Source organism: Diceros bicornis, chromosome 19 (genome assembly GCF_020826845.1).
Source record: "Diceros bicornis minor isolate mBicDic1 chromosome 19, mDicBic1.mat.cur, whole genome shotgun sequence".
Taxonomy (NCBI): Eukaryota; Metazoa; Chordata; class Mammalia; order Perissodactyla; family Rhinocerotidae; genus Diceros; species Diceros bicornis.
The window spans coordinates 40,468,343-40,482,209 of NC_080758.1; the positions used below are offsets into that span (position 1 = coordinate 40,468,343).

The following is a 13,867-nucleotide window of genomic DNA, read 5'->3' on the forward strand; positions in this document are numbered from 1 at the left end:
AGGGAGGACTTAGTTGGGCCATTTAGGCACGTTAATAATTTGGTGCCTTTTCAAATTGGGTCCTGGAGAATGGGTCCTGGATATTTACCCCTCTGTTTTCTTTGCCAGTAATGGAGAAAGCACAACTTGAAAAGTCCCCAATAATCCATACATTAAATATTTGATCGAAGTTTGACTTAGAGGGGAAGTTGAGCTCCACATGGCCGAAGAGCAGGGACCGAAGCCCCCTGGTGGCCACCCTTGGCCTGTTCTTTGTAGCCCTGAGCAAGTTAGCTCTGGCTTCAAATTCTAATACCCCTCTCAGTAGACAAAGCCTTCCCTTAGCTTAGCCCAGAGGAGAGTTTGCCTCACACCCCAAGAGATTTATCAAAGTGTCCTTCTAGGCAAATTCACCATTCTCCTGAGAAGGGTTCTGGAAAATACAATTTCTCCATCCCCTTATATTTGCAGAGATGTTTTATATGATGGGTGGAAGTTTCTTTGGCCAAGTTGGCTTTCCACCCTTGTATTCTACTTCTTACATGTTTTCTTAGACTTGAAAGAATAATTCCCGTTTCATTTCTGTTCATTCTTTAGCCTAACAGGACATAAAGGAAATGGGTCCTGGATAGTTACCACTCTGTTTTCTTTGCCAGCAGTGGAGCAAGCACAACTTGAAAAATCACCAATAATCCACACTTTTTCAAGATCAAAGCTGTTTACAGAAGTATCTGAGACGAGCCAATGGGGTGTTGACTTCTATTTTGTCAGCTGGCCCTAAGAGCCTCCAATTAAGAAAAAAGCACAGGGGTGGGTGGGCCACACTAGTGGCCCCTTCCCCTGTGGAGTCAGCTCCCTGCCCAAGTGCAACGAGGTGACCATTCTTCACTTCTTCTAAAGCGTCTCCTGAGATCATAAGCAGGGTCATTCCCAAGCCCTAAAATAAACATTCTTAAGATACATTCTGCCACTCTAACGAGAGATTCCTCAGCTATTAGTCAGGCTTTCAACAGAAGGCTCCATTCCCAACCAAGATGCAACACTCTTGCATTCTTGAAGCATGATGTGCCTGTGTCACTAGCTCCAAGGGTTGTCTTCAGGGTCCAACAGCAAAGATAGAAGCACGTTTCTGGCCATTTCCTCTCTGCTGGGAAAGGTTCCTAAAGGGACATTGCACTTACATGCTCCCTACAAAATAGAGCCATTGATATTCGCTCTGTCCCTGTTGCCTAGAGGGGAGTGATTCCCATCATACTCAGGTGGAGAGAGAGCAGAAGGTTGCCAACCTCACCATCTGTGTATTCAACAGTGCACGGATCTCCCCATGGCTTGTGGTTACTTCTTTCCAACACTTCACAGAACAGCCTCTACCACCCCCTACTGCCACCCTATAATGAGGGTCTCCATGCCATCTTCCTGAGCCGTAAGAACAAGTGTGCCCCTCTGAGAAAGCTGATTTTATGGTCTGAAACTCATTTTGTTCATTCTCCTGGTTTTCTCTTCCTAGGAGCGCTTGCTCCCCAATCATAGGTAAAGATAATCAGTGTGCCTTTTATTCTTTTATCTCACCAAACAGGGAAACTTTTGCTCTTCCCTTTGAAATAACACCAATGGCATACTTGAACTTATTTTTAGATGTGTGGAAGTGTTCCAGACAAAAATTGATGCCCGGCACAGATAAAGCCCCCAAGTGTGTTTATCATGGGTAGAAGAAAACGGAGTGTTTTAATGTGGAAGGAACACGAGCATATGCCTGGGTGCAGTATGGCTTCCTTTAATCTGGAAAAAGGAAACAAGCATTGTCTATAATAATATGCAGATGTCCAGCCCCAAATGAGGACATATTGCTAATTAGCTATATTGTTAGTACATTTTAAGGAGAGACGCTGCAGTGATGTTAATTATAATCTCTGTTGTTTGTTGTTCAAAGTCTATGAGACCAAAAGCATTGCTAATAATATCTTCTTTAATATCTTCAATAGAAGATTCCTGGATTTTTTTTTTCTTTAGAATCCCACATAAAAGCCACATCACGGGTAATGAGGCCTGTAGTCTGCGCCTAATTAAAATAAAATCTAACTAGGCCCGTAGCCATCATTATCATCAACTATTACTTATTGGGTGCCCTAAACTTGTGGAATTGGAAGGTGTGGGGTTGGAGACTGTAGATACGGCCTGTTCTTTGCCCTCCAGAAATTTGCCATCCCATCTGCCTCAAAGAAGTCTGCCTGGTTGTGTTAATCTGGGAATAGTTACCACAGCCTTTTCAAAAAAGCACTAAAACTGTCCTAGCCAGCCACAATTTGTTACCAGTTTGTGCCTCTTCTGGAGGTTCTGGAAGTGGGGCCAGATCCTCCCTGCTTTTCACACACCAGCCTTTGGTTGATGTTTGTGGAATAGGGCAGGTGGCTGTTTGCAGCCTGGGACAAAGATGCTTAGTACACTTTTTCCAAAGGTGGACCCATCGCCCATTTCCACACCTTGATTGTCCCCCTTGAGCTGATGATCACCCTAATTTGCCCTGTGGCTTAATTCTTCAAAGAACTCCTCCCTCTTCCTCTGCCTGTGCCAAATGACCATCTTGGAACTCTGACCATCGTGACCACTTTGATCTTGATGCGGCTGTGGTGATCCATCTTGGTCACAGGGACAGCCAAAATGAACATGCATGCGGCTGGAGGCAGTGGTTGGGTATCCATGGCCTTGGGCCAGTGATGTCCTGGGGAGAAAGAAAGCAAATGATAAAGTATCTGGGCTTATCTTAGCAATTGTACCCAGTCTGTAGAGGAGAGATTTTCTCTTCTTAGTTTATCTTGGCAGAGCTTTTCCAGGGGCATTCAGGGCAAGCTGATGAGAGTGAGGAAGGAGGGAGCAGATCCCAGCACCATACAGCTTCAGCAAGCCTCCAGATGACCCAGAGAATGCCACCAAGGAAGTGTGGCCTAGTAGAAAAGTCAAAACACACTCTGATAGAAAGCTTTCAGACCAAAGGCTAATGGGTGGAGATGTGTGTGTTAGACCTGGCATTTATATTATTTAACGCAGTTCTCTCTCACTGAAACAGCAGAGTGGCCCCGATCCTAACACCCACTCCATTCCAGCCCTGATATCCTCTGGGTCTCCATACCGGGCCCTGCCAGGCCTCAGGGAGTCTGCACCAGACATTTCCTTTGTCAGGATTGTAGTGTTCGCTGGCCCACCTCCCCCACTGCTCTGTTCTCTTCACCTGCTTGATTTTTACTTGCCTTTTTGATCTCAGCTCAAACATTATTTCCTCAGGATAACCTTTCTTTCTTTTTAATACCATGTTCGAAGTAAGGAGTTTTATAATTCCTACCCAAAATGGTGACAATGGTTTTTCTGGCTTTCTTTTGTGAGCATCATTGTAGGCTCATGGATTTTCGTAGATTCAATGTACATCAGTCAACTACAAACTTGTGTTTTCACACCCATATTGTCTAATCTTTGTGCAATGGGGCCCTTCAAGCTGGCTCCTGTGTTCTTTTGAGAGGACACTGTTAATCACTGAGATCTTCCTTGCTTTCTGGCACAGCAAAGTATCCCAACCTCACCTATACTTCCCTGCCCAAGCTCTGGAATCAGCCATTTGTCCAAGGAGCTCTGGTGCCTTTTAGTGAGGGCAAACTCCTTGAAATTTAATGCTAATATTTTAAGACAAATTAAAGGAAATATTATATTACACAGTGAGTAATAGATTTGAGAAATGTAGTGTATAGATGCTGAAACAGTGAGAAGATTCTGTAAATCTTGGAGAAGAGTGTAGATGGCAGATTTGGAATAGGATATTAGGAAAGTTAGCAGCAGAGCTGAGCATCTGTAGCCTGGCCGCCATTGTGAAGTTCACCATGATGATTCACTAAATGCCTATCAGTGCCTCCATCAGCTGGGGATTGTGTTCCGTTGCAAAGAACAGAGAACCCAACTTTGAGTCACTCAGCTAAACTGGCTTTTCCCTTTTTATTGGTAGTCACAACTCTAAAATTAGTCACAACAGGGAACATTACTACTGGTGCTGCAGCATTGTCAATGTTAACATTAATGTTCATGAAAACGGTAAAAGAAATTCAGAGGTCACCATTCCAGGACTGGTATGATGGCTCTACAATGCTATCAGGGACCCAGGCCCCTCCATCTTTCCATTCAGCAGCCTTTAGAGTACAGCCTTCATCCTCATGCCTCACAGCTGCCTCATTCCACTTTAAGCACTTGTAGCCACCTTTCAGGCAGACGAAAATGGAAGAGAGAAAGACAAAAGGTGGACTGATTCTGCTTCCTATTCCATAGTGCCATCCATCACCTTCCAGTTATATCTCTTTGGGCAGAACTGTGTCACATGGTGGTCCCTAGCTGCAGTGGATGCTGGGAAATGTAGTTTTAGCCAGGCACATTGCCAGGCACCTGAAATAAACACTGAGTAAGAAAAAGAGGGGAATGGATATTGGGTAGGCAATTGCAAGGTATGCCACAATACAGCCATCTAAGGCAAAATATCAGGCTGTATGAACATGGAGCCTATTTTATTATTATTAACATTTTATTATTACTTTATTCCTATTTTAGATAAGAACAAGTTATAAAATAATGGAGGGACAAGAGCTATGCACAGAGTTGGGGAGCATCAAACAGTAGCTGGATAATTTGGCCACTGTAGGTCACCTGCCTCAACAGTTCAACAGTGCATGTATATAAACCATATAATAGCTCTACTTTTTCTGTGTCTCTTTTTATTGGTAGTTACAGCTGTTCAAATTAGAGTTGCAGAGAGAACATTGCTGCTGGAGCTGCAGCATTGTCATAGATTGAAGGTCAACCCAAAGACACATTTTAGGTAAAGAAATATTTTCCCAAACTGAGCAGGCCCCCTCATGTCACTTAAATTTAGGCAAAATTAATCCTGCAGCACCTTGGAAAGAATAGTGACATTTCTTTTCTTCAATTCCTAGACTTTCCTAAGCTAACATCTCAGAAAAGGGTGTTTGCTTTTCTGAATAAAACACAAACTATTTAAATTTTGGATCTCTTCATTTTGAGATCCACCCTTCCTGAGACTCTTCACTCTGCTAGAATAATTGAAGTGGGACACTCAGTGAGTGAGCTTGGTGATATAGATGGAGTGATGTCCATCAACTAAGACCTTTGATTCAGCCTCTGCAAGGAAGATGTGCAGTGTGTCCTTGAGAAAAGATGAAGAAAAGGCTTTTTCCTAAACTGTCAGCAAATCCATCCTGTTGTCTCCTGCCCCAGAATTAAAATCTAGATTACTGAAATAATGGCTACTTCTAAGTCTTGTTATTGATTGAATAAAGTGGAGTTTCATTTTATATGAGCCATTGTAAGACACTTTTCCCCTGTCTTAGGGTTTCCAGTTTCTGAACGGTTTGGGGGCATGCTGTTGCAGGGACCCAAGGTTTCTAGATAAATATGTTTCGGTTGCGATGCAAAAGTAATTCAGATATTCAGAGACCATGATTAGCATTTCTATATTACTTCCCATCTTCCAAATGCTTTATAAACACTGAGCTTGTGGGGGCCAGGGAGGGGAGATGATTGGGGAAAGATGGAGAAATGCCACAATTTATGTGCATAATCCAAGCCAAAACATACTTTAGCCCCAGTCTATTCCCGGCAGAGGCGCTTGTGGCTTGAATTGTCCAGCCAATTGCCCTAACTCTACGCTTCTCTTTTCATGTGTAGATACAACCCAACCTGAGTTCTCTTGACCATCCTGCTGGGACAGTACAGGATTCTCCTCCTTATCTGCTCTGTTTTGCATGGAGGATCATTGAGCCACAGAGAGTTTAGGGGTTTTCTTGGTCACTAAGCCAGAATCACTCTGTGGTAGTATTTCTCCTTCCAGGAAAAATTCCAGAGTCAGATCAAGAAACCAATCAGATTCCGTCCTTGTTTTTTCAGCCATTGAAGCAAAATGCCAAATAGAAGAAAAAATACATTTCCTATCTCTTCTAAAATATAAGTTTTAGTAGTAGAAAGAGCACTTCATCACAGGGAAAAAGAAAGAGAACTCCATTTTTAAGCCAGTTAAATATGTCCCAGTCGCTATAATGAAGTTAGGGCTGGATATGCAGGGGATCCCTCAAGATATTGGCAAGAAAATCCTGGGCCCCTTCTGAGACTTACATTCTCAAATCCTGTGCAGGAAATTCCCCATGAGAAGTCAACTATTGGGGGTTTTAGGGTTGAGGATCCAGGGAGAAAAGCAAGGGAACAATTGCATTCAGTTCTCTCTCCTTGGGTTATGATAAAGAGGTCTTATGTTGAGGAAAGACTTAGCATGTTTCTCTCTCTCTCTCTCTCTCTCTCTCTCTCTCTCTCTCTCTCTCTCTCTCTCTCTTTCTCCATGTGCTGTTCTCAATCCCAGCATAATACATTTGGCCTCTGTTGAGTTGAGCAATGCCTAGGAATGCCAGGGCAACTCCCTCTATGAAGATGTGCCAGGGACAAAAAGCATGGCAGAGAGATGGCTGGAAAGGTGGACAAAGACGCTGCCCCCAGCCACATCTCCTGAGCAAAAAGGAAGGACAAGCAAAAACATGATGAGGAGCAGCCAGCTTCCCCCTCTGTAACTGCTTGTTTTAAAGACGAGACAGCAGATATGTTGTCTATTTCAGCCCTCTTCTTGGCCTCTTGGAACCTTCACAAAGATGGTCTCTGCCCCAATGAGTTTATTCCTCAGCCCCGTTTCTGTTTAGAGATACAGACAAATCCATTTCCTCAGGTTAGCTCTCTAAGAAGATATTTATCTGCTGCATGTGTTTCATCCTCAGGCCATTCTTGACCTTGGGTACTCAGAGTCAGGGGTGTTTTGATACCAGATGTAACCCTAAGCTGGGTCAAAGGCACTCTGGTAGGGGGCAGAGAGTGCCTGTGGAGACAGTGTGCTGGAATATACACTCCAAAACCCCAAAACATGCGCAAGAATAACAAGAACATTAACCACTGACCCAAACGCTGGTGAAATTCTATCTCTACATCTTCCTCCACCAGTAAACATGAAAATGCCATCCCTGAAGGGATGGAGGAAGCCTCCAACAAGAGGTCCAGGGAGAATGAGAGGAGAAGAAGGGCCGGCTTGGGAAAGAAGTCTAGCAACTTCTACACTCTTCAGTCACTGGAAAAATTTTCCCCTAGTGACAAATAAATAGAGACATTTTTTACTAGCTGGGAAAAACAACAGACTTGCACTTCTCTTTTTCAGAATAAAGGCATTAAATTTCAGAATGCCCTTTTGTCACTTTTTCTTTGGCTACCCCATATCTTCATCCTCATCTCATGCTGTTCTTCCCTCCTTCACTCCACCAGCTTCACTGACTTTCTTTCTGTTCCTCAAATGAGCCAAGTTCATACCTACCTCAGGACTGTCTTATTTGCTGTTCCCTCTGCTAGAATGTTCTTCCCCCAGATTGTTGCAGGTGTTCAGATCTCACCTCAAGTATCACCTTCTCAGAGGGGTTTTCCCTCGCTACCTATCTAATTTGTCCCTGGCCACTCTATCATTTTCTTCCTTCTCTTCTTAGCAATCACCACACTCTCATCTGATTTTATTTATCTATGTTTTTATCATTTATTCTCCCCAACTACATGTACAATCCAAAAGAATAAGGCCCATGTCTCTCCTGTTCATGGCTGTATCTCCTGTGTCTAGCATGTGGTTGACACTTGTTGGATGGATGGATGGATGGATGGATGGATGGATGGATGGATGGATGGACGGATAGGTGGTTGGATGGGTGGATGGGTGGATGGATGGATGGACGGATATAATCAATGATTTGGCTCAAGTATTTTATCCAGTTTGGTCAGATCTTTTGTTCCATGGCCCACACCAAAGAAACAAACTCTGGACACTGAGGCTATAACTAAAGACAGAGTGGTTAATCAATTGACGCTATGAGAAGGAAACCAGAATTTGACTCCAGTTCTAAATGCGCACCTATTCTCCTTCCAAATGGCACTTTTGTGTTGATGTGCTTTGATGTTTAAGAAATATACCGTAACTCATTAGCCCTCAGAAAATTCCCAAGCAGCAGGCTGGGAAAAGTTTCCTGATGATTTGGCCCTTTGAGGATGGAAAAACTAAACCATGGGGAATGAAAATGAGCTGGGAATACCATCCTGGCTTAATTCCAGCCACTGGAATTCTCTTTGCTCCTGAATTTAATGGACTCTTAAGGGTAACGTTTTTAAATCATGCATCTCCTATTTATTTGTTTGTTTGTTTTAGAATAACCTCAACCTGGAAAGTGACTCTGCATCAGAAACCAGCTTTCCTCTCTCCAAAGAAGTACCAGGGGAGCATCTGGACCACCAGGCTGCACACCAACCCTTCCCCAGACAGCGATTCCAGCAAGAGGATGGGCACCCTTCATTGCAAAGAGATGGCCCCAGATCCTTTCTCCTTGATCTACCAAACTTTCCAGACCTTTCCAAAGCTGATATCAATGGGCAGAATCCAAATATCCAGGTAATGCTTGGCAGCTGACAGGTGGAAGAAAATGAAACAGTTCATCTCTTTGTTTCCTGATCTGATTCCAGAGCAACTGCTGTCTTATCTCACTTTTCTTCTCACCTCTTAATGAATCCTGCTTGTGATCATGTTATTGCTATAAGAACAGTGTTGTGTTTCGTCTAGATACCACCCTTGATTGTGAGATGCACCATTATTTTATAAGCCACTAAAAAAAGAAAATACTGCTAATTAAAGTATATGACCCACCAATGATTATAAGATACATTCTGATTTCAGACATGTTAAAATGTAAAAACAAAAAGCAAAATAATATGCCTTGAAATTGATGAAATATGGTAGCTATAGGTAAGGACCAATCTAACACATGAGTAGACTAGGCAAATCATAGTATGATTTCAAAAGTGCTCTGGAAGGTACTCTCTCTTAAATGCCTCTCCAGCTTGCCTTGGACACCAGAAATTCCCTTAGGAGTTGACAACACTTCAGTTGGTCTAAAGTGTCAATGACTGATTAAAAAAATGTGCTAAGAGAAAGGGAGGTGAGAACAGAAGTTCCTAAGGCAGAGATGAATACATACCACTAAGATGAAATGGGACGAAGCGGAAGGAAATGGGCAGTTAGGGGAAGAGATGCCTGGGCTTGAAAATAATCACACTCATCTACACTGAAATAGCACAGAATCCTTTACAAAGCAAATCTTCATCCGATTTGACTCTCCCAACATCCTCATGAAGGCAATGGGAGCACATGTCACTTTTCCAGTATTATCAATAATGCTGCAGCTACTCAGGGAGTTACTGTTTGGTTTGCCCAAAGTCACATGACCAGGAAACTGTTGTTGGGTGCTCAAATCCAGGCTCTCAGGCCCCCAAGAATACTCACCCCACCAATTTGTGTTTCAGAGACAAAATCCTAATTTTGAATTTTGCTTGTACCTCCCTCTGTTTCTTCCCAGAGATGGTCTGCATGGTGGCTAACGGAGGCTTGCCCCGGGCAACCTAGCCCCTGTCCTCATTTGTCTGCTTCCATACTTTTAAGCTTTGTTCTCAATTCTTTTCATTTGGGGAGGGGCAGCTTTTTCTTATTCTTCCTCTCTGCGTCAAATTCCAATTAGCTTACATGGCAGAAAGTTCCTGAACCTGACCTCAGAGCAATTGAGCTTTAATTAAGTTAACTGTCTCTCTCAAGACTAATGCTCTCTGCATGACACCATTCTAGATCAAATTTCCTTGGCCAGACTTGTTTTGCTCATAATACCAGTGTCATGGTGACTAACGAGTGTCATTGAGAATGCACCTCTACTGGAATACATTGACCAGCCCCGGCTGTGTATAAAATGCTGTGTTAGGTTATGGGAAATTAAGAAATGCAAGGCCTTCTCCCTCCAGGAAATGACATAGGTGTGAAGATCCCAGGTACCATCAAACACTGTACCAGAGGGATCATGGAGACAGAGGAGGAAAAAATGTTGTGTTCCACGGTGGGGAGATCTGAATAGATGGGAACAAGTAGGGTGGGGCAGTGTTGAGGGTACAGAAGTAAAAAATGTTTTGGAGGTCACTCTTTGACAACCGCTGTGCAGAAATCACTGCACGTACCAGTTAATATTTCTGGTAGGTCTTGTATTGTTCTAATTGATTAAATGGAAAACAGACCTTTTGCTTCACTACCCTCTCTTCAGGAACTGGCCACGACTCTCTGATAAAGAACAAAAGATCCACTTGGGGGTGGGTGCCAATTGGCAAAAAAGGTGTGGACCTCTCCTTACTGTTGCTCAACATGGCTCCCCATCATGCCTGCATCCACAGGAAGTGATTTTTCCTTGTTTATAGATTTCATGGTTCCTAGACCAGACTGCCCTCACCTCAAGTGTGCTTAGGCCATGCCCAAAACAGTTGTAAGGCTTGCTGTGGCTCACATTTTTCCCGAGGTAGGAAATGTCACTGTGGGGCTTAATGCTAAGGACTGAGCTATTACTGTAATAGATTTAAGAATTACTAATGTAAAGTTTCAAGAAAACACCTGGATGCAGGGGAGGAAGGCTACAGGGAGAGTGGTCCCTCACTGGAAAGTTACTAAGTGCATAGGGCTCCACCTAAGAACCAAATTTCAAGCAGAATTTCTCAGGATCCCCTTTCTCTCTCCCATTTAAAACCATCAGTCAGAAAATCCCCAGAGCCCACTTGAGCGTTTTTGAAATAGTACCTAAATGTCAGGGAAGAACAGTAGTGCAAATGTGGTTGGGATCCACAGATCTGGGAAACCCAGATTACTTTTCCAAAAAAGAGGGCACCCATGAAGTGCTAACCCCTCTGCAGCCCATGTGATGGATCTGTGCCTGAGCTCAGTAGAGCAGCCAAGACTGCAATTCATTTTTCATCATCATAAGCTGTGTTGTTTAGCCAGATGGGAAGTAAAGAATGCTTCAGAACAGTTTCACTGGGCTTCCCGAGGGGTGAGGGCCTATTGGAGTTGATGGGTGAGGAGAGAACTAGAATGAAAGGAGGAAGCGGAGAATAAACGGAGGGTGCGTTATGACAAGGCCACACATGGTTCTCTCTGGCAGAGCCTCTTGGACTTTTATAAAATGCAGCTTCCTCATGTGCTGTCACAAAGGTATGGCCGTGGAGATGGTACAAGTGGAAATTGTGTGCACTCGTCCCCTCTGAGACCCGAAGCTACCTGTTTATATAAACTTATAACAGGTGAAAAGTAACAATCAGTGCTTCATTTTCACTTTCTCTTACCGTCACCCCAGCGGGAACAAGAAGTTCGCCTCCAGGTGCTGCTTCCGAAAGGGATGCTTCGTTACGCAGAGCGGCAAGAGGGACAGGGCCACTCCTATGAGGGCCTCATATCTTTCTTGAGTTACCCTTTGAACAGCAAAGATCACCATTACTCCCAAGAGTATAGGTTTCCCCACAGCTCCAAATATCAGGGTCACTGGCAGAAGGGGTTAGAAACCAAAAAAAGCTCCAATCTAGATACCATTAAAGTCAAAAACCTAAAAAGACCAGGACAATGCCATGTCTTTGCCCACTGCCTGGTCGGGTCACTCCACTCGTGCTTTATACAGTCCCTGTGTCTGCTAACTTTCCAGTACGGAGGGGCAGGGTGGCTTATGTTTTATTGATCTGATAACCTGTCGGCCCTAATGAAAAGAAAATGGAGCTGCATTTCTGGCCTTCTCTTTCTGGAAGACCACAAAAAGTTAATGTTGGTCACTCAGGAAGATGTTCAAAGAGAGAATGAAGCAGCTGCTACCCCTGGGAGCCCCAGCCCTAGGTCTACTTGTCAGTGTGTGCGGGCACGCGCGTACACAGGCACACACAGACACAGCACAGGCCACTGCAGCCTATGCACCACTGCACTTGAGTAAACCAGTTCCCTGGTGGTCCTTTAAAAGATGAGGTGCTTTCTAAAAGGGGTTTATGGTTTCCGTGTTGGCAGCTCTTGCCCCTTCCTTGCAGCACTGCTCCTTTGTTGAAATCCACTGGTTTGACACGGGGCGATTCAGCCAAGCAGGCAGCCCCACTGATCACCGCGGGCCCTCAAAGCATTTTCTCTCCCTGGGAAGCCGAGTGTAGACAGGTGAAGGGCGCATCAGTGGGTTGGCTTCCGCTGCCAGGGCCCCTGGCCTCATCTGCCCCCTCCCCTGGCAACCTGCCCCTCGTCCCCACCTAGTTATCTCTAACTGAAGCCAGGGAGCTGAACAGGAATTTGATACCCCTCTCTCTGAACTCCCTCCTCAACCCCTCCAGTGTCTGGGAGTGTTTCCCACGCTCCAAGCCTGGGGTCCGCTGTCCCTCCTACCAAACAGCCCACACCTTTCCCAAGTGACATTGCTGAGCCATGCAAGGCGACACATCCCTCTTGACTTTTGGGAAGGGAAATCCTTTTAAAAACCCTGCTTTTTAGAGATTTTTTTTAACCCCTCTGAGCCAGGTGGCCTCTGTCCCCAGTGGAGCAGGTTCTCCATTTTAAGACTGGTTTCAGGCTATGGAAGTAAGTGGGAAAAAACAACAACAGTGGGAAAAATAGAAAGAAATAGCCTCAAACTCCTGAACCCAATCTCCATATTAAATTTAAAACAAGACTAGAAGTTGGGTTTTGTTTAAATAAATAAATAAATAAATCCTTCAGGAAAGAAAGTAAATCCCCCAGGACAAGTTAGACGTGAACTTTAGTATCCTTGGCTGGGTTTTTGGTCTGTGCTGACGATCAGATAGCAAAGACAAAAATCTCTAAAATAAACTCATTATTAGGCTTACTGCATCAATTCATTACCACAGTAGCTATTCATAACCAAATATTTCTCTTTTCTGGATCAAGCTGAGATTAGTATTCATTTCAACCAATAGACTGATTTCTTTTCTTACATTGAGGGAGACTTAAAAATAGTCATCTAAAGGCCTTTTTTTCCTTGCACCGACTTATTTACATGGCGATAGGCCTCTTGAGTACCACAAGATACAATCAGACGAGTTGGCCACAAATGTTGGACGTGCTTCTACTTCTCATTTTCCCTTCTCCTTTTGCTCGAAATTACTTTTGGAATGGCAGATCTGGCCAAGTAAAAACCAAGAAATTTCTGTGCCCAAGACATGGACCCACATGCCCATGGGTCAAGCCTGTATTGTTCAGATTCTCAGGGGGTACTACTGTCCAGAATATGAGCTACAGAGTCCACTGAGCTGCATTTGGGATCTGGCGCCATCATTTAGTCTGCCAGGCTTGGCCTCTATGGCTTCATGCAGGTTACTCAACCTCTCTATATCTCAGTTTCCTTGCCTATAAAATGGGAATGATAATACTACCGATGAGTACCTACTATACTACGTACACATAGAGTTGTCATGAGGATTAAATGAGACCATCTGTGTGAAGCACTTACCACAGGGCCAGGTATATGGTAAGATTCCCCAAACTGGTAGATGCTGGTTGGTGATGACAAGGGGGCTGAAGATGACAAAGGAAACGTGTATAAAATAACTGGGAATCAGAAGACCAAGTTTTGAAACCAGCTCTACACCTTCGTTGCTACTCACCTAGGGAACTTGAATTCTCCAAGCCAGTTTCTATGCCTGACATTTCGGTCTAATTTGTGTAGAATGAGCAGTAATGTTTGGGCAAGCATGCTGCAAGTCTCAAAGCATTAACCACCATTAGCTGGGTTGCCAGAGTTGTTTTTAGAGCATCAGTGGGTCTGAGAGGAGGGGATTATATGTCTTCCTAGTCCGTTTTGTGTTCTTTCTGCAGCAATTGTCAAGGAGGGAGGGGTACCTAATCTGGGGCCTAAAACCCTTCACTGGAGACTGTCTTCCTGTCCCTGGATGTTCTGTACTCCTGAGGAAATCACTTCACCTCTCAGGGCTCATT

The 13,867-nt window shown here is 44.1% G+C and overlaps 1 protein-coding gene across 1 annotated transcript in view; it reads left to right on the forward strand.

Moving 5' to 3' along the window:
* ISM1 (isthmin 1) overlaps positions 1-13,867 on the forward strand; it is a 75,488-nt gene that overhangs the window by 39,352 nt on the left and 22,269 nt on the right. Inside the window, exon 2 of the mRNA XM_058563226.1 lies at positions 8,243-8,482. Coding sequence (XP_058419209.1) covers positions 8,243-8,482 — 240 coding nt within the window. The remainder of the gene's footprint in view (positions 1-8,242; positions 8,483-13,867) is intronic.